Source organism: Mugil cephalus, chromosome 7 (genome assembly GCF_022458985.1).
Source record: "Mugil cephalus isolate CIBA_MC_2020 chromosome 7, CIBA_Mcephalus_1.1, whole genome shotgun sequence".
Classification (NCBI taxonomy): Eukaryota; Metazoa; Chordata; class Actinopteri; order Mugiliformes; family Mugilidae; genus Mugil; species Mugil cephalus.
This window is the reverse complement of record NC_061776.1, coordinates 28,181,927-28,203,082: the sequence shown is the minus strand read 5'-3', so window position 1 is coordinate 28,203,082 and position 21,156 is coordinate 28,181,927. Positions and strand designations below refer to the sequence as shown.

At 38.1% G+C, this 21,156-nt stretch overlaps 1 protein-coding gene across 3 annotated transcripts in view; it reads right to left on the bottom strand.

The window, feature by feature from the left end:
• Positions 1 to 870: 870 nt before the first annotated feature.
• LOC125010773 (E3 ubiquitin-protein ligase RNF31) overlaps positions 871 to 21,156 on the bottom strand; it is a 66,664-nt gene continuing 46,378 nt past the window's right edge. For all 3 annotated transcript variants that reach the window (XM_047589585.1, XM_047589584.1, XM_047589583.1), the window contains 8 exons: positions 21,014 to 21,103; positions 18,896 to 19,010; positions 17,339 to 17,451; positions 17,029 to 17,139; positions 9,449 to 9,497; positions 7,118 to 7,214; positions 4,215 to 4,380; positions 871 to 3,497 (listed from right to left, as the gene is read on the bottom strand). In XM_047589585.1, the coding sequence (XP_047445541.1) occupies positions 3,447 to 3,497; positions 4,215 to 4,380; positions 7,118 to 7,214; positions 9,449 to 9,497; positions 17,029 to 17,139; positions 17,339 to 17,451; positions 18,896 to 19,010; positions 21,014 to 21,103 (792 nt within the window). In that variant the 3' untranslated portion in view covers positions 871 to 3,446. The remainder of the gene's footprint in view (positions 3,498 to 4,214; positions 4,381 to 7,117; positions 7,215 to 9,448; positions 9,498 to 17,028; positions 17,140 to 17,338; positions 17,452 to 18,895; positions 19,011 to 21,013; positions 21,104 to 21,156) is intronic.

Sequence of the window (21,156 nt, the reverse complement as noted above, 5' to 3'; positions counted from 1 at the left end):
CAATCCAGTTTTGAGTTGATGCCCACTCCCGTGCCCACATTCATTCATGCTCCCCAGATACACTGGGTAGGTCTGACCTCGGCCTGAGGTCTCGTTAACCCATGGGGGCGTTTCCTCTATTCCTCTTCTATAGAGTAGGTAGGTAGGGTAAAGCGGGTTGTCCATGAACCAAAGGGTTAGTGGTTCGATCCCTGGAATGTGCCACATGCTGAAGCGTCCTTGAGCAAGACACTGAACGCCCAGTTGCTCCCAGTGTGTGGCACTGGTGTGAGAATATGTGTGTGCTTGTGTGAGCAAATGGGTAGATGTGACTGTAAAAGTGCTTTGAGTGCCAATAGGTAGAAAAGTGCTATATAAAAGCAAGACCATTTACATGTGGCAGAGAGGTGGTAGTAGGAGTTGTAGTAATGCACATCTTTAATGATTTAAGTAGGTATTTGTCAATACGCTGTATGGCGTGTTTTTCAATATATCAAACTTGTTCTCAATATTCTGTCTTGTGATTTTGTAAATACTTTGCAGTCTGAAGTAAATACAGTATGAGCTAACTTTAAGAATACTTTCTTTTTAGTATATAAACAGTATGCTACAAGTAACATGGTAAGCAAACTTACAAATATACTTTAAGTATAACAAGTGAACCAGTAACGTTGCTAAAAATAGTGTTTTTTAGTTTTAGTAATTCTAAGTGCAAATCTAAGTTGTTGTTTTCAATAAACTGCTTGCTCAAATTTTTCTCTTGCTCCCATTTCTTGTTTTTGCATTTTGAAGCAATACTTAGAACCTACTTAAGATACAACAGTGCAAATTTCAATTCAAGATTATTCCTTTAGACTGCAGCTAGAACAGGTGGTGGTGCCAGTCAATCAATCAAATAAATCAAACTTTATTTATAGAGCACTTTTCATACATAAAAAATGCAACACAAAGTGCATTACATTAAAAACAAACACACAGCGTACTAGACACGTCCATATTCCCCAAACAGGAGGAAACACCATTCGTTAGGAGCCGCCCACACCGAGAGGTGCCACAGGCCACAGCCACAGAGGACACCCGCACAGAGACCACCCTGACCAAGACAGGCCCACTCCAGGCCAGGACAACTCCCAGGACGGCACCCCTGTAGGCAGGCCAAACATAGCTCCTGGAGTGGAGCTAAAAACTAACAGAGTAAAATATGAATAATACTGAAAGGAATGAACAAACAAATAAATAAATAAGAGCAATTAAAAACAGTAAATCAGAATCAGAATACATAAAAGCATACTTAAATAGATACATAAATAATATAAATAATAAGAGCATAAATAAATAAGAATAAAAGGTGACTCAGTTAAAAAGGTGAGTCTTGAGAATGTCAGTGGTAAATAATGAAAATGAACAGGTTTCTCCCAGTCATTAACTTTATAAAACTCATGTTAACATCCAGGAACAATGCAGATTATGCCTCCTTTAATCTTTTTTGTAATCTCCTTATTTTTCCCTGTCATTTTCAATGTATATGTAGCTGCTCAGTGCGACCGCAAATTGGGCAAACCAATCCAATGACGTTTGGCAACACAACAGTAATAGCGGCGCCCCGTGTTTTAGCACTGAAACTTAAATAGTACAATTTTGAAAATACTTTGGCCATCAGTGTTAAAACTTCTATAATCTTTTTAGTATGAGAGACCTTCTTTAACATACAGTAACTATGTTTAGTGTTTCATGTCCCCTGGAATCACTGAAAGCATGCAAGAGCCTGGAGGGATCCAGATGAATGCAGTCAGGCTCTCATACACACCCTGTTTTGGAGTTGGTCAGCTAAAAACAGTGTCCCATCGCCAGATTGGCATTGTTTGTGTGATGGCATTATTCAGCTGAGGTTGACCAAATAGTAACCACATCTTGACCAGGTGAATGTGTGTAACTGTAAAAAAAAGGTCATCAGTCTACTATTATTAATAATTACTATTATCTACTACTATTAACATTTATTTGGACAAAGTAGGTTACACAGACATCAACATACATGCAGAAAGACAGGAAAAGCAGTTTACATCATCACTTTTTCACATTCACATTTGTCAAGTTAAGGGTGCTGTTCCCTATCAATCACACTTTTACAGCACTTAATCAAATTAGTTAATTGGACACAAACAAACTGTAAGGTGGTGACATCATCTGACGCCAAGACAACAATAGAGTGAAGATGGTGAGTAAGTCAGATATCGTTGGGCTTAACTTGGGTTTCCCAGGCTGCTACCCTGCTAACCTGCTCAAGAGCAGGAGAAATCAAACCCTGCCAACAGTGTGACCACTGACCAGTCAATTGCTGTGCATACCTTCAGGATGTTGTCTGGGAAAAAAACACTAACAGCATATTTGATACAGGGAATATTTTACAGAGCCATCTGTGCATTCTGGAATTAAGACATACAGCTAAACAATAGTTGTTGAAGATCAGTTCCATCATTCATTGTCTCAGCTATGTAAATGTTTTTAACAACAGCATTTGAAGCATAAAAATCCATTGTGAGCATATTGATTGTTTGACTATCCAGTGCAACCCAATATTTTGCTTATTCATGTATAGGCTATTGTATACTGCCAGTTAGCTGGTCAGTGTAACCTGGTGGTTAAGAAGATGGACGCTGACTTCATTTAATCACAACCAATGTCAAAGTTTCCATTCCAAAATACTGCCTCATTCGTTTCTGAAAGAAAGTGACTGTAACAACAAAGACTTTTATATTCAGTTAATCAATATTCCATTTTTCTTCATGCCATTAAATGGTTCATCAAAACTATTGTCACATGCAAGTGACAGAGATCCAAGATGGCGGTACTATGCCATCCAGGACCTTGTCTGGTCCAGGGTCAAGAAGCAGGCTGGTACCCCCTCACATCCCAGAGCACTGTACACCAAAACCATCCGGCACAAAAACAGTTTCTTTCCCCGGGCTGTCGCTCTGATGAACTCTATCTATTCTCACAATAACTCTCATTACATGTAGCCTATATACAAGTTCATTGTGTATATCTGCTTCTATTATTATTTTATTCTGAAAGTCTAATTTATGTTACACAGTTTTTCTATTTTCTTTTATTTATATGCTTATTTAAGTGTTTTTTTTTCTTTTGTACCACTGAGCAAAGTGACTGGAGTCAAATTCCTTGTCATTGCACACATAAATGACCACTTGGCCAATACAGCTGATTCTGATTCTGAAGTGTGCAGATGTCTCATTTTCTCAGTAATTTCTTGATCAAATAAAACTAAAACCATCCAGGTAGAAAATGCTTCTGCATTTACACCATCACAGGAACAGGAGCTAACATTTTTAAATCTATTTAAATTAAATTAAAGTCTAAGGACACAGTTGTTATTTCATCCACATTTTTAAGTTTTAGGTTGAAAGGTCAAAATGACTTAAACTGCAGGAAACAGTAAGTAGCATTCTTTATTTCTTGCGAGGCACCTTGTCACCAAGTGGTACTTCATCCATCAGTTTCTGCAAAGAGAACACAAAGGGGTGGCAGTGTATCCCACTGAAATATAATACATTGAATCAGTTGAACAGAATATGCACTGTGTGTTTAGTAGGAAAAGCATGAGTCAGAAATGACAGGTGTCCTAACATTATCTGGAAGTAAGTAACGTGCAATAGATTGTCAATAAACACCAAGCACAAAGTGGTTCATAATTGTAACTGATGGTTGTATAATCTGCTCTATGGTCATATGTATGGATAGTGAAGGGAGGAGCAGAGCTTTCACCTGATCACTACCTGGTGATGTATTTTAGCAGGTGGAGATTTTAACAGGTCTCACAGCTTTATTGCACCAAACATGTGACAATTAATCAGATTCTGACATCTGGAGGGAGCTCCGAGTGTAGTAACTGCTCTTGTGTGTACCATGGAGACAGCTGAGTGGGTTCTGTTATCTGGACTTCCTCCTTACATATCTGGGAATGATTCCTCATGAAGAACTAGAATATGCTGCTAGAGAGAGATGTCTCAAATACCATGCTTAGCCTGTTGCTACTGTGGTCTGGCTTCATATAAGCATCAACAATACAGGCCACATTAAAGTCTGTACATAATGCACAGAAATCGATACAACACACATGATTACATCTTGATAAACTGTGGCCAGAATGGTTAAAACATGCATGTTGTCAAGTCATGTTTATCAGTGAAATGCATACAGTATGCTCCCACACTTACCTCAAGTAATCTGTTGTAGAAGGTTAAGACGTCCTCCTCATTCCTGGGGGTGTCATCCACTTTGTATCTCTTGCAGGCCAAGAGAAGCTCATTGCAGTTGTAGAGGGGGGCAGGGTCGATGGAGTGGTTGTTGATTAAGCTGACCAAGTACTCCCGGTAATGCTTTCTGTAAACCAACACACCACCACTTTAGAATGATCACACAAGAGTAATAATACTATATGACATGTTTTGTGAGGGCATTGCTCATGCAGTCCCCTGTGGATTCCCCCACAGATTTTCCACAGAACTCAGGTCTGAGTTCTGACAGAATCACCTCAAAACATTACATTTTCATTGCTGAAACCCTTCTTATGAGATACTCTTGTAATTGAGAAAACAGCAGACACAAATGGCCAAGCACATGCATCCCAAAATTATATAATGGTGGGTAATTTGGGGGACTGTTGATTGCAGAATAGTACCTCAAGAAAAATGACTTTGTATCATCTGTCTAAACTGTGAGAGCACGTTTTCGCCTTGATGTTCAGATTTGCTTCACGAGCCAGTCTCATTTTGTTGTGTTATCCTCCATATTCTGGTAAATCTACTAACCATTCAGTAGATTTACTGACTTTGTTTGGCTCTGTGTATGCTCTATTCCAAATGCTAAATTGAGGTATATTTGGAATAAACTTGAGTAGTAGCATACTACACTACAATTGTGTGCTATTTCATATTAGCTTCATGACAGTTGGATTCTAAATACAGCCACAACTAATTCAAAAATGTTCTTTTTGTGTGGCCGTGAGGGATGCACATTTCAATTTGTCTTCAGTGCATGTGTTAGTGTTTGAAGTCCTGATGTGGAGGTCTGACAAGATTGCACAGGGCCTTTATTTATGTTTTTATGTTTTCTTCGAAAAAAACAAAAAAACACAAAAATTTTAATATTTTCAATAATCTAAATGCAAAGTGGATTTTCATGGGGGAGGGGCATTATTAGGGCTTTGGACATGTCAATGTTTAGTAGCAACATTAATTTTGATGGGTTTTTATTTTTTTGTAGTGTATTTACAAAAATTGTTACGTTGTTACAATTAAGAGACAAAAGTGTCCTCTTCAAAAACACCCTAAAAATAGAATATGTTAATATTTATTTTTTATTTTTTTCTCCTTTTTTTTTTTACATAAATCTTTTAATCCACTTCAATACTGATCACAAATACACAGATTTTGATGTTTTTTTTATTTTTTTGTAGTGCCCGATTCAAAAAATCACTCCCATTAAAACCCATACACATCCATCCACGGCACAAAAGAGTTGAAAGCAAAGACAACTAGGCTGTTGTACAACAAAATCAGTGGCCAATAGCAGGTCTTCCAGTGACTGCTGTTTTTTGCACCTACATACTGCAAAAGTTCCTCATCCCACCTAAACATATAACTTTATTTAAATAAATGAACAAAAAGTTTCTAATAAATGCACTAAAGGTATCTCAGACAAGAACATAACTCCAAGTTTGATATGATGCAGAGGTGATGTCACAGTGTTCATAGTGATCTCTGTATTGAGCTGTGCATGCATGTGTCTGATTGTGCACACGATTTGAAATGTTGTTTACTAAAAATAAAATTTTACTGTTGCCCTAAGGTGATTTACAGTTCCCAAGTTTGTTATGACAAAAAATGGCGTTGTTAGGTCATGAGGACGAGTGGGTTCATACTGATCTCTGCATTGACCTGGGTGTCTGTGTGAGTGTGTGTGTTTGCATGCATGTGTGTGTGTAATTTAGGGTCTTCCAACTATATTTTTTATCCTGTTACTTGAAAGTCAGGAAGAATCAGTCTGAATGTGAAAAAAGTCTAAGTGCAGCTTGCAGCAACAGTTTCAATGGATTTTCAATGGATTTTAATGGGATTGATTTTTTTAATCAGGCACTATAAAAAAAAACAAATAAATAAATTAAAACCTATCAAAAATGCTACTAATCATTGACATGTCCAAAGCTCTAATAATCTCCCAAATAAAAATCCACCTTGCATTTAGGTTATTGAAAATATTTCAATTTTTGTGTTTGTTTTTTTCTGGAAAAAAATTCAATGCCATCACAAACACTGGCATATAAAGGGTTAAAATTAAAAAATAAACTTTTGGCATTTGTGATTAGTATTGAAGTGGCTCAAAAGATGTATGTAAAAGTAGAAAAATATAAACATATTCTATTTTTAGGGTGTTTTTGAAGAAGACACTTTTGTCCCTTAATGGTAACAATATAACAATTTTTGTAAATCAGGCACTATAAAAAAGTAAAAACTTGTCAAAATCAATGTTGCTACTAATCATTGACATGTCCAAGGCTCTAATAAACCCCCCCATAAAAATCCACTTTGCATTTAAATTATTGAAAATATTTAAATTTTTGTGTTTTATTCGAAAAAAAAAAAAAATAATCAATGCCATCACAAACACTGGCATATAAAGGGTTAAAAGTTATAAATTACTCAACTTTTGGTATTTGTGAAGATTAATGTAAAACTCTAAAAGTAGAAAAAAATATTAACGTGCCATTTTTAGGGTGTTTTTGAAGAGGACACTTTTGTCTCTTAATGGTAACAATGTAACAATTTAGGTTACACAGTGTAAAAATTGAGCATTATAGGATTTGAGTTTGAAATATCGAAATCTGTCCTTATCAGGGCATGACGGTTAATGCAGGATTTAAATAAGACATTTGGCTGGGCTTATTTTTCTTAACCAGTCATACCTGAAAAGAGGTCTAGGGAAGATATTATCTCTACTGCAAAAGATTTTGACTGCTCACTTTTTTTAATGACTGATTCCTCAAGTCACACAACAATAATAATGATAATAAAAGTTTTTTCATTGCTGTTGTGGTAGTAGATTAGAGAAATAGTCATACTCGCAGAGTCCAGCATGTCCAGGTTGGGTCAGAGCTCCACAGGCTGAATCAGGCTGCTGCCCTCCCTCATCCTTCTGCTCTATCACTCCACACAGACCTAAAAGAAAGACAGAGAAGAAAAAAGATAAAGAATGAGAAATTAAGAGCAGATACAGAAGATTACATTACATCACGTGTATTGCAGAGTGTATTTCTTTGTAAATATGTTTTATTGATTTTCTGAAAAGTTTTTACCCCACAGGGATACAGCACATATACTTGTCATTTCAATTTACAGTCATCTTCAAAACATAGGTTGCATTGTTCATCATTTACATTGACTTATTCTTATTCCATCCCATCCACCCACATATCCCACCTCACAATGGAACACCATCGTCATCCCTATTCCCACCCCCCCACCCATTCACTCACCCATAGGGCTACAGGTTACTGAACACACAAAAAGAAAAAGAGGAAAAAAAAAACTTAAATTGGGAAAAAGTGTAGGTTCCATTGAAGTCAAAGAGAAAAAAAATCATGTATGCATTCCAACCTAGTCGTTATCAAGGGGTTCTTGTAAAGAATCGTAATAATCCAAGAACGGTCTCCATACCTTGAGAAAGGATTGGGAGGATCCTTTAAGTGTGTACTTGATTTTTTCTAATTTTAAGAAGTACATAAGATCTTTGATCCAGTGAGAAAAGGATGGAGGCATGTGTTGCTTCCATCTGAAAAGGATCAGGCGTCTAGCAGGAAGTGTGGTGAAATCTAAGACAACATGAGCTTTAGCTGGTAGGACTGCTCGATATTCCTCAGGTGTTACGCCAAAGAGGGCACAGATAGGATCAGGATCTAACCGGATTCCAAACATCTCACTAAAAGCTTTAAAAATACTTGCCCGAAAGGTAGAGAGGTTCAGACATAACCAGAACATGTGTATTAGGTCTGCAGGTTGGCCTCTACAGCAGGGACATGATGGGTCAAGATTCGGATAAATCTTTGCCAACCTAGTCTTAGTAAAGTGGACTCTGTGTACGACTTTCAGTTGGATTAGGCTGTGTTTAGCAGACGTAGATGAAGTAGGTATCAGATCTAAGATGTAGTCCCATTGATCATCTGCTCCAAGGTCAGAGTCTAGGCCTTTCTTAAGTTTTCAATAGAGTGTGGGTCAATTTTCTGAATAAGGTCATAGATCTGGGCAATCAGTCCTCTGCTGTCTGATTTTAATTCCAGGATACAGTCCATGTGTGATTTTGAGGGGTTATTTGGAAACGAATGGAATGTCTTTTGTACAAAGCTCCTGACCTGCAAATAACAGAAGAAATGTTTTTTAGATAAATTGTAGGCTTGGGATAACTGAGAGAAAGATGCACATGTGTCTCCTATATATAGGCTATGGACTGATTTGATCCCTTTATCAAACTATTGGGTAAATGTAGGGTCTGTACAAGAGGCCGTAAACATGTGATTCATCTTCATAGGGGAGAGGGTAGAAGGACCTCGTATTCAGAAATGCTTTCTAAATTGAGCCCAGATTCTTACAGACTGTTTCGTTACAACTAACAAAGTCCAGTTCGTTTCCATCTTTGTCACAGACAATTGAGAAGTTTTTCCAAATGTCAGACTTGCCTTGCTTTGTCTTAGTGCTGTAAATACCTTATTTAAGCTTCCTTTCGACATCATTTGTTGACATCTACTGTCAAGAATTTGGTTTTGTTAGTTTTTCTTGTAAACAATAAACAAACTAAATATAATTTGTATTTGTATGTGTCTGTCTAATGCTGCCACACCTTTTGAAACACAAACAAGATTTTCCACATATATTTCATGATAATATTTGAGATTGTGTAACATTTTAAGGGTGTCTGAAAACTTTTTTCCACCACTGTATGTAGGCCAACATTAGGTTTAAGTTTACCCAACCAACTGTCATAAACTTTTGATTCAAGTTATCATTCAACTGGTTAGATTTTGTGTGACATTATTTTGCAAGGCACACCTGTATTCTGTGCAAATAATAGATGGTATTAACAAAATAATAATTTCGAATGTTGATGGATTTAATGTTACACAATTTGTAACCAAATAAGGAACAAGAACACACAATTATATACAAATGGTTACAATTCTAAGATGTATTCTGAAGGTTATAATAGGTCTATCAATATTTCACAATCAATATTTTTTTTGCAGTAGTGACGAATTTTCTTTTCTTGGCCAAGGAAAATTCATGTTGTAAGCTTCCTCCATTAGGTGGCACTATGTGTACTTCATAAACAGGCTACTGATTGTATCGTGTACTGCAAACAAGGTAACTTCCAGTGTAAAGTGAGGACGACCGTACCCTACCTGTCTGCATCCCAAGAGGAGGTTCAGTGTTGAAGGCCACTCCATTATTCTGAAGAGTCACAGAGAAACAAAAAAGCAGATCATTACTCATTTCGGTGGCCCTGAGACACAAAAGTAAATAGAGAGCACAACGCACATACATGAAGTTTACATCTATGTCTTTCCAGAGGAATATAATATATACACTATGGACACTGAAGGAAGTTTCAGATTCAGATTCATACTTTATTGTCCCTGGGGAGAAGTCTGTATACATGGAAAATATAGGAACATATAACATTTAAGCACATAAAGTGTTCAGCACATATAACATATAACACCAAACGCAATGTGACATATATAACATTCAGTACATGTAACATACAACACCAAACACAAAATCGCAATTATTTTGGAGGGGCAATATTTTGGAGGATGTGTTGGTGATTGTGAGCATGGTGAAGTGAAACAGGTGGCACAGTACTTGATGACGGGTTCAATTATTCTGCAGTACAGAAGACTAAATTAGACTATTCTTTCATTCCCAAAAACTTTTTACACTGTTCAGACCTATTGTATGGACCCTATTGTTTTGTCAGACCATGCACTGGTACATTTGTACATTAATCCAGTATTTAGACCTCAGTGTCTAGATGGTATAGAGTCACCACTGGCATTGTTTGTGGATCTCTGTGGTGTTTTGGTTAAAGTTCAGGTTATTGCCCAGGGTGACACAGAGATATTTGAATAAGTGCAATTTGGGTACATTGCTGCGTGCTCTGTAGTCCTGGGTCTCAGTGTTGCGTTCTGTCCAGTTCTGTGACTAAAATTAGGGGTAGACACTATTTTCATTGAAAAAATGCCTTGTCACTTTGCATGTTTCATGTTTCGGGTCAGATTGTACCCTGTGGTGGGCCGCTTTTGGCCCGCAGGCTGTATGTTTGACACCTGTGGTGTAGAGGATGTATAGGAATAGACTCTAAACACAGTCTTGGGGGGCACTGGTTTTGAGGGCGATGAGGGGGGATGTGGTGCTTCACACTTTGACTATCTATTACCAAGGAAGTTTGAGTATGAAACGGATGAGGGGAGATGGAATTGGGAGGTTGGTGAGTTTACTGATGACCAGATGTCATTGGATGGTATTGAAGTCAATGAAGTTTGCCGATTATGGACATTATGACCATAATAGCGTTGGGTAGACAAACTGCAACTTGGTACAAAAAGTTGACAAAACTTGACAAACAGGGACGAAGGACAGAATAAACGCAGACAAACACAGACAGGAGGTGTAGCTGCATACGGACTGAGTTGTCGTGCATGCCCCAAGCCAAGGTGATACATGGCATCTGCACAATATTATGTCACAGTCACATTTTTGACCACTTGGATATAAAATATCAACACTTGACCTTTGACAACAAAAATGGAATCAGTGCATCCTTAAGTAAAGTAAAAATGTTTCAACCTAATTTGATGAATTTCCCTGAAGTCTCTCTGTCCCCAGTCATTGTTCCTTAAATTCATTGTAAATCGATAGGACATCACTTGATCTGGACCAAGATGGACGCTTGAGACTTTCTTATGCTCCAGACTTCAAACAAATCCTTGATTTTCTCCAAGTAAACTCAATACCATTTGCCGAATGTTTTCATCGTTGGGTTCCATCGTTAAGAAGAAAATTGCTCAACAAGTGACTGCACAAGTCCCCGCAGCAAGACAAAGCAAGATGATGTTAACACCGTGACCAATCAACTACGGAGTAGATATTAGCTGAAATAAAGTCTGTGGCCTTCCAGGTGAACAACGTGGATAACTCAATCAGTGCTTGGCTAGACATCAATGACGGTGCTCTGAGTGAAACAGTATCTGTCACCTCACTGGAGAGCTCTTTATCATCTCTCTCTAATGGAGTGATGGACCTGGAAAAGCACATGGAAGAGGTTGAGGAAAGGAAAGGGTCTCCACGGCAGCCACAGTGCTCACAGCACCTGCTTAGCCACAATGGAAAAAATATTGGAGCAGCTGGAGCTTAAGATCAAGGATTTAGAAAACCGTGGCCGGCACAAAAACCTGAAAATTGTCAATCTTCCAGAGAAAACAGAGGGGAACGTCCCTCGTGGAGACTTTTCCAAACTACGTTGCCAACTTTAGTTGGTCTGCCTGCTGACTATCACCCCACTGGAGACTGAACGTGCCCACCAAGCTGGAGATTGAACAAGCCCCAAAGAAGCATCTTGGTCTGGTTTCTACGGTATTCCCAAAGAAGGACTGTGCTCGGGGCAAATGCGACATTCACCATGGCAGCTCCCAGCTACAGTTTTACCTTGACCTGTCCACGGAGGCCCTGCAAAGGCACCAAGAGTTTGACACTATAGGGAAAGCGCTGCCTCGTCATAATAAATATCGTGGATTTACCTATCCAGCACGCCTCTAGTGTCTTCATGAAGGGCAAATTCCTTTTTTGATATCCCTAAGTCTGTGCATCTCTGGATACTCTTAAAAGAGGAAATATCTGCATCTCTAATGTTTGCACTTACAATGGAGAAAGACGGACCTTGTACACTGAACACCCACTGAACATGTTTGCACATGTTTTCGTGACCACTGCATGGACTCTGAGAGAATAGTCTATGCAATGGATCTGATTTAATTTGTAGTTAAAACTGATATTTTTGCATTGCATTTAGTTTTATTTCACACTTTACTGTCCTTTCCCATGATGTTGTCTTACAAATAGGCTCTAGCATTTTTAATTTTTAATTTAACTGTAAATACAACCTAGACAGAAGGTATACACAAGAGCCTATGAACTATTAAAGTACACCTTGCACAAATGTTGTCATTCAAGCACAATTTGCAAATCAATCATCCTGGGGTGTCTCTCAGTGTTGTTCATTCGCTGTTTAAGGTGCCATAGTTATTACTGTGATCCAACTCACTACATGAAATGTCCAGGCATGGGACCATGTAATTAAAAGGAGGAAGATTTCAACATATCTGAAAAAATAAAAGTCTGATATAGATTTACTCAGGCTCTGTATCAGGCTATCTGATACAGAACATTTGAAACCCAAGAGGGACTTGGTAGGCAATTTACTTTTTAGGTAGTTTAGGTAGTTTATTTTTTCTCCCATTCACAGAGCAAGAAAGGCACAGTCATACTCATAAATAAGAACCTTTCATTTTGGAACATGAAGAAAAAGATTCAGAAGAGAGATTTATTTTGATTAAGGGTTCAATTCTTGGCACAAATTCTTGAATTACTCTAATACTTATTCCCCAAATAATGATTCACCCCAGTTTATGTCACAAAACATTTTGATGTTTAACCATTATTGCAATGGCCTGGGCTTCTTAGCCGCAGATTTTAACTTATAATGAATGCCCCTCTGGATAAATCCTTCTCTGCAAACATGTCTAACCCGAGGTCGTCTGCCGTTCATACAAATGTATGCACAGATACCAAATTGATAGATAGATTGATAGACACTTACATCCTAAAGCTAGGGATTACACATTTCATTCACATCCTCACAATTCATATTCTAAATTAGCACTGTTCAGACTTGATTGTTTTGTCAGACCATGCTCTGTACATTAATCCAGTATTTAGCATTTCCCAAACTCCCACTTGGAGATTCAACATGTCATTTTTGAAAAGTGACCCTATTTGCACCTTTGTACGGAACAACTTATCACAATTCTGGCTCCATAATAAGAACTCTCTGGTGTCCTCTGCTACAATCTGGAATGCGGGCACCTTATTTACTATGGCTCTCATCAGAAAAAAGCCTTACAGTTAAACAGAAAAAAACTTGGAAAAAGAAGTGACATGGTTGGAGCTAATACATAACCTGTCACCTACACCAGCAAACTCAAAGGCACTAATGGCTACTAAGACTGAACTTAATATGGACCATACTCCTCACGTCCAAAAGCTACTACTTTACACTAAACAGAAATGCTATGAATTTGGTAATAAGGCCAGTCACCTGCTTGCCTACCAACAGAAAAATCTAAATAATGGTCAGTCAATTAACATAATTAGAATACAGAATGGGCACATATGATCCAGTGATTGTCAATAGCATATTCCAAGATTTTTATAAATCCCTCTACAGTGCAGAGAAGGTTGACACTGCTGCTATCACTTCGTATATTTGAATATATTTCTTTGTCTGCTATTGCAGAGGAGGATCGTTCCATCTTAGATGCTACATTCATTCCGGAAGAAGTCTGGGCCTTAATCCAATCTATGCCAAATAGATTGTCCAGGCCCAGATGGGTTTCCATTGGAATTTTTTAAGAAATTCTTGTTAGAGATCCACCAAATTTTTGTTGCAAAGGTACTAGCTCTGGGATTGGAAAAATCCTTCCGAAAATAATAAATCCAGACCAGGCAGGGTTTGTGAAACCAAGATATGGCACAGACAATGCACGTTGTGTTCTTAATGTTGTTCAGTATCTTAACACTCATTAACACTAACACTAAAAATCCAGTACTGATAGTCTTCAACCAAGTGGAATGGTGTTTTTAGTTTCTGGTATTAGAAAAATCTGGCCCTCTATTCAGACCCAATAGTGACAGTTAATACTGATGGCCTGCTGTCTGATGGCTTCCTAGTACGCAGGGGCTGCAGAGAAGGGTGTCCCCATCACCTTTATTGCTTATATTGTTTATTAAACCTTTGGCTGAGGTCATGAGAATTAATCCTAATATATGTGGAATTAGGTTAGGCGAAGAAAACCACATTATTTTCTTATTTGCAGATGATGTCCTTTTGTATCTGAATAAACCAAAGAAATCAACTCCGGCAGTTTTGAAATCTAAAGCTACATTCAGTGCCTTGTCGGTTATAACATTAACTGCCACTACACCCTTTCGTATCCTGGATATAACAATACAATCTCCTTTTAAAGTGTCCAGAAAGGGTTTCAAATATTTAGGTGTCTTTGTCACTCCTGATGTAAATGATGAAACTAATTACTCACCTCTAATCTTCAAAAGATTAAGAATGATCTGACAACCTCTCTCCTTGGGAGAATTAACTCTGTAAAAAACAATATTCTTTCTTGATTAAACTATGTATTTCAAAATTGTGTATGTATTTGACCCCTTTTTTAAGTCACTGAATTCTCACATCTCTTGCTATATTTGGAACAATAAATGCAAATTCTCTATACTTACTAAGCCATAGGAGCTAGGAGGCTTGTCCCTGCCCAATCTACAATTATATTATTATAACTTAAAACAATGTCAAAGTGGTTTATGAATAGAAAGGATTCCTTATGATTGGGTTTTAAATCCCTGCTTGTCCATCCCAGAATGCTTAACTCTTTTAATTTCATCAACAATCTAGATCAGCTAAATAATCTCAAGAACAATATAACTGTTTATAACATGCTACTGGTTTGTCGAGATGCGAAGAAACACCTAAATATCCCCCCTGTTACCTTCTTCTGTAGAGAAGAACAGAAATCTTCAGATTTCCCAGTAGAGATTAAGATTATTGGTTTGACAGAGTAGACATCTAAGGGCTTGTCAAACTTTTGAGACTTATTGATCTCTGACTCTGTTAAGTCATTCGAGCAAATCAGGGCTGATTTTAATATTGCCCACAAAGATTTTTATAAGTATCTTCAAATTCCGCACTTTACAGGTTCTCTCTTGGGGACAGGTGGGATCCGCCTGAGACTGTCAGAACTGGAGAACACCACAGTTGTAGCTAAATCTTCCAAAGGATTGATTCCCAAGATTATACTTTACTGCTTTATTCCAATTCTTGAGGCTATGATTCTCTGAAGCCATTGTAGGAGCATGATCTGGAGGTAACGTTTTATCCCGTAGACCGGGATAAGACCTGCAATGGGGTTTTCCTGAATGTACTTCAATCTCTATACATGAACTACACATTAGCAGAAGGAAGATGAAGTTGGAAACTCTACTCATCTCATCCACAGAATCAGCTTCCAATTCCTGACTGTCCAGTTCTTGTGTGCGTGTGCACAACTATGCATTTTTCCGTTTCCATGCTTTGTGTCTATGTAAAGCCAGTACATTTGAAAGTTCTTCAAATACAAAAATGGCTAAAACAAGGAACCTAATGCGGGACACACACCCGAAGATACAGATTCTCAGCCAGGAAGTGTACAGCTGCCACCAGATCACCAGGAAGTGCAGATGCAGTCCTTCAGCAGTTGGATACACTCTGCAGAAATACAGACGAACCAGCAGCTTGGAAGACAAACCCAGATTGAGCACACTGAGTCGCATGTGCAGGGAAAACTGCCAAATGGTATCACAAGAGCTCCAACAGCAGTTGTCCAACCATACTGGAGTCCAGTGTTCCACCTGCAATGTACATGGTCGACTTTTAGATCATGGCTTAAGGTGCTACAAGGCTGTCGAGTAGCTCCTGATCAATAAGAGACAGATGTTAGCCTGGCGTTGTTGGGCCCAAGCACACAAGAACTGAACAGTCAGGAATTGGAACAAGATTCTGTGGTCAGATGAGTCCAGTTTCCTGCTTTATCTTCCTCCTGCTAATGTGAGGGTATGCAGAAGGCCAGGTGAAGCATTGTCTCCAGCATGTACAGTACCTACTGTCAGAAATGGTGGAGGCAGTATCATGGTCTGGGGATGCAAGAGTGCTGCTGGTGTTGGTCATCTCAGTGTCTGTGATGGCACATTGAACTCTGCCAAATATTGTGCTATTCTCCAAACCCACATGCTCTGTTCTGTTCGGTCGAGATTCAAACTGGATGTTTCATCAAGATAATGCCCCTTGCCACACATCCAGGGCCAGTAGAACTGGGCCCCATGGGGCTCAATATCCAGGATTCAGTGGCCAACTCAATCCCTGGACATGAGCCCCATTGAAAGTCTGTGGTGGATTATTAAATGGTCTATATTAAAGGAGGACAAACTAAAGAATTTAGAAGAAGTAAAAGTAGTAATTCAAGAAAAATGGGACAAGATTACCCCTCAACAGTGTGAAAGGCTCGTGGGGAACATGCCAGCCAGGATTAGAGCTCTACTGCATGCTAATGGCAGGAGTACTAAATATTAATTTCATGATGCCATGGTTTAGTTTTTGTTGACTTTGATACCGACAATGTGGAGAACTGATATACTGGCGCTGTCAAGAATTTAGTTTTGTTAGTTTTTCTTGTAAACAATAAACAAAATAAATACAATTTGTATTTGTCTGTTTGTGTCTGTGTAATGCATCTACACCATTTGAAACACAAACAAGATTTCCACAAATATTTCATGATAATATTTGAGGTAAAATTTTAAGGGTGTCCAAAAACTTTTTTCTTTCTCTGTGTGCAGCGTGTACTGTTAGTTTGGGATGGGACCTTTTTTGTTCTGTGTGTTGTGTTGTTTTTTCTTAATATTTGTGTTCATAAAATTAAAAATCCAATAAAGAGTAAACAAACAAACAAAATCATTGTAAATCTGTTACACTGCTTTCACACCGCTAATAGTGCAACCCTCCTCCTACCTACAAAAATACATGCTGATGTCGCTGCAATAAAACTTTTATTGTGTACCACATGTCTGAGGCATGTAACATGAGTGTATGTGTGTGTGCCTGTAGTAAATCCTGCAGTTTGGAAGGTTCCCAGTCCCTCAGATAGAACAGACAGTCTCTGGGATGATGGGCATGTAGTCCAGACACACTGCATTCACTCACTGCACAAGTCTGACAGGAAGTTAGGAGAAGAGAAGACACCTGTCAGGTTTGTCAATGTCAATCACCTGTGTAGTAAAATTTTCTTATTATTATTCCTATTATTATTTTATATTATCTGAGATAGCAAGACATCAAAAAAGTTGCAACATTTTTGCCATTTCTATTTAGATAATGACATCATGAACAATACAGTGTGTGTCAGGCTTACAGTGTGGAAAGGATTGTTGCAGCCACTGCAGAACTGGTAACGACACTGTGAGCAGCAGAAATGTATGCAGCCTCCTTTAGACAGTGCGTACTGAAAGCGACAGTTAGGACAGGCTAGAGAAGACAAGAAGTTGAGAGTAGGAAAAGAATGGTGAGAGAACAGAGATAGGATGACGTGTCAGTACAGTAAGAACCATTTTTTATTTTTTATAAGCAGTACATAATACTGTATGCAGATCGATGAAGGGAAGCTGCCTCATTACTTGGCGTCCCTGTAGGCTGACCACGTGCCAAAAGAAGATAAGTGGGCAGGATAAATGACCTTTACATCTGTCCTGATCACTGCCTATCCTGACTTATGAGGATGCAGAACCTGCATTAGCCAATAGAGGGTATGTCCAAAAAAGCGTTGAATAAGGTCAGCTGGACTTGAAGAATTTCTGGAAGACGTTTCGCCACTCATCCGAGTAGCATCTAAAGAACTGAAGAACTTTTTTTTAAAACTTTTTTGGATTACCATGACCTGGATGACTGAGAACCTTGACAGACAATAGAGGGTATGCATTAACGTCACTGCCACCGGGGCCACGGCCCCCTGAGTGGCAAAAACATGGTGAAATGTATCAGTAAGAATTGGGGAAGTCCACGGGTTACACCCTGGACAGGTTGCCAGCCTATCGCAGGGCTAACACAGAGACAAACAACAGAGCACTCACACTCATACCTAGGGTCAATTTAGGGTCACCAATCAGCCCAACCTAACTTAACGGGCTTGTCTTTGGAGGTGGTAGGAAACCAGAGTACCCGGAGTTTCGGTTAATTTAAGTTAGTTTTAGACCATTTCAGTTATGATATATGTGGCTAAATAAAAAATGCTAATGCTAAGAGCTTTACTGAGAAGTAACATAAGCCACAACAAGACAACAGGTTTCGGTGCTTAGATTCCAGTTGTTTCTTTGTAATGCAGTGATCCATTTACTTCTCTTTACTTTGACAGATTTGAAAAGCAGTCAGAGACATTTTTTAAATTAATTTAGCCTATGACTCAGGCTAATGTGGCTAATCTCCATGTCCAGCTGTCACATTTTGCCACTCAGTGACCATAAGCACGGAGGTGTCTGCTTGCAGTGACACCCTCTATGGGATCTGGGTTGAATGCTATGTTTTCAAAGAAACTGTTATACTGTAAATTAAAAAAAAAAAAAAAGTCTTTTGGTAGGAAGCATGTAAGCATGGGGAGGAGACCATCACAAGAGTGTCCAAAACTACACACTAGACAGCATTATATCCAACTTTCTGAGGACCAGTTTGAGTTTCACACCATCAGAGTGAGGATATTTGCGCAAAGTGAGGACATTTTGGCCACTTCTTTACAAGACTTGGTTTTAAGGACGTCTTTTAAATGTCACAATTGGGTTATGGTTATGGTTAGGGTTAAGCACCCAATTGGGATGGTTAGGGGCTAAGGAATGCATCATGTCAATGAATTTCCTCATTAAGATAGCTTTACAAACGTGTGAGTGTGTGTTTGTGCGTGCGTGCACGTGTGTGTGCTCACTGATTCCGTTCTCTCTAAGGTATCCAGCCAGGCCTTGTCTCTGATACTCTGGATCATTCTCTCTCTTCCACGACTGGTACTGTTCACAGGACAGACCTGCATGCTGAGGCTCCCACTGCAGAGACAAAATGGAAAGAAACACAATGTATGTTCCACTGGTAATTGCCTGTTATTCCCTGCTGGAATAAATGAATTATTGTTTTCTTAAAAAGGTATATTTTCTGTTTAGTTAAACTTAAATGCTATGTTCAGTATGTATACACCAACAACTTGTACATGAACAATAATGCAGTGTCCATCATGTAGTTGTGCCGAATGTGAACAATTTTAAATGTACATACAAAACAAAAGAAGCACACTCTGTGCTATGCTAATAAAAACTCAAAACTTAAATATGACATCTGGTATAACATTGAAATGTTGGATGTGGGGATGAGAATTAATTTTAAAATCTTTTAAATGTTAGGTAACACTTTATGTTAAGACACGCATATTCACCATTAATTAGCTGCTTACTAACATTTGTTAGTTACTAACACACATACTAGCATTTGTTAGTCATTATAAGTCACTAATTAATACCTTATTCTGCAAGACCTTATTCTACCCTTACTAGACCCTTAACTAAGAATTTCCCCTATGTAAGCTCCTAATTACCCCTTATCATAGTTATTAAGTAAGTTGTTGCATATGAATTATGACCTAAACATGCATGGCTCAGTAAGGGGCTTGTAAGGTGGTAGTACCACAAGAACAGTTATTCAACCCTAATAATACTTATCAAAGATGGTCGATTCATATGGAACTGGACACAAAACCACAAGTGCTAATATTGTACAAATAACTCATAATTATGTCTTTGTAATGCAGAATATGTTCCCTATTCTAAAGTTGGTGTTTGCTTAGTTTGATTTCTCATGAGGTTTTCTAAAACGCCACATATTCACTATCAGCGCTTCCAATCTGGACTGCACAATCAAGTATTATGAGGGTGATTGCTTTTTTTGTATTTTCTCTGTTCTATTAAGCCTAGTAACTCTAATTTCAGATTTAAACATTTGTTTTGAAGTTGTTTTTAAATTAAAGGTTTTAATTAAAAAAAAAAAATCTTTCTTTACATTTATAGTTTCTTGGTTCGTTTGTTTTCATTTCAACCTTTGCATCTTAGAGATGGTTTGGTCCAAAGAGTATTATTTTTTTAGTTTTCATAAACGTTGTGGGAGTCATTTCTGTTTTATTTACAGAAAAAAAAATGATCAAAAAAACAGTCACATTTGAAACACAGGGCCACCCTAGCAGGCAATCCACAAAAAAAAAAAAAATGTGTGATTAACACCAATTATAAACATCTGCAATACTAAATATAGTGTCCATTGTTTTTAATTGTTATAGGTAGAAAGAAAAAATAGACTTCTGTGCTCACTGATGCAGCCAACAACGGAGCAACGGTCGTACTTGCTCGTACCTTTGCCATGTCTTTTTGCAAGGGTTTGGAAAGAAAAAATGAGAAAAAATGGTGCCAGCTTTGTAATTTTAGAGGGCGGGCTCATCCATTCAGGGGGTGGGTCAAAGGCAGTATCCACTTCGGGAGAGAGTAGTTATTTCCTTCCATGATGTCAAGAAGGGAAAAATCTCAGATATGCCTTTTTGAGCAAGCAATATTCACCAATAAAGTGAATTTTGCACAATTTGGATACCTTTAATACCTTTGCTTAACCTCATTGTTATTATTATTAAAAGAGTGCAGTCCACATGTGTTCTATAGGAAAAGTGAACTGCAATGACTTCTCTTGCAAATTCACCTTAAGTCGGGGCATGGGAAACTGAAGACACTCTGGACTGATATAATTAATATATAAATAATGCAATTAACAGTTGACTTGAGAGTCTAGAGGAAGGTGATATTCACAGAGTGGAGCAACCAACTCTCTTGTCACAGTCACTGAGTTAATATTGGACACCAGCTGTCTTTAATATTTTGACACTAAACTTGCTTTTTTGTTTGACTTGATGAAAATCTGTCTCAGTGTTTGAACAAAGGATACACATAAACCCACTCAATTGGACACATTTAAAACATATGGTTAGAAAAACAAAGGACATGCACAGAATACTTACAGGCTTCTTACACTGAGCACAGAAACTGTTTCGACATTGAAAACAGGTTACTCTCAGCTGTTCTCCATCATAGATAAACCCATACGAACACTAAGTAGAAGAAGGAAATAAGAGAATAGAGATTATGTTTCAAAAAGTAGAAG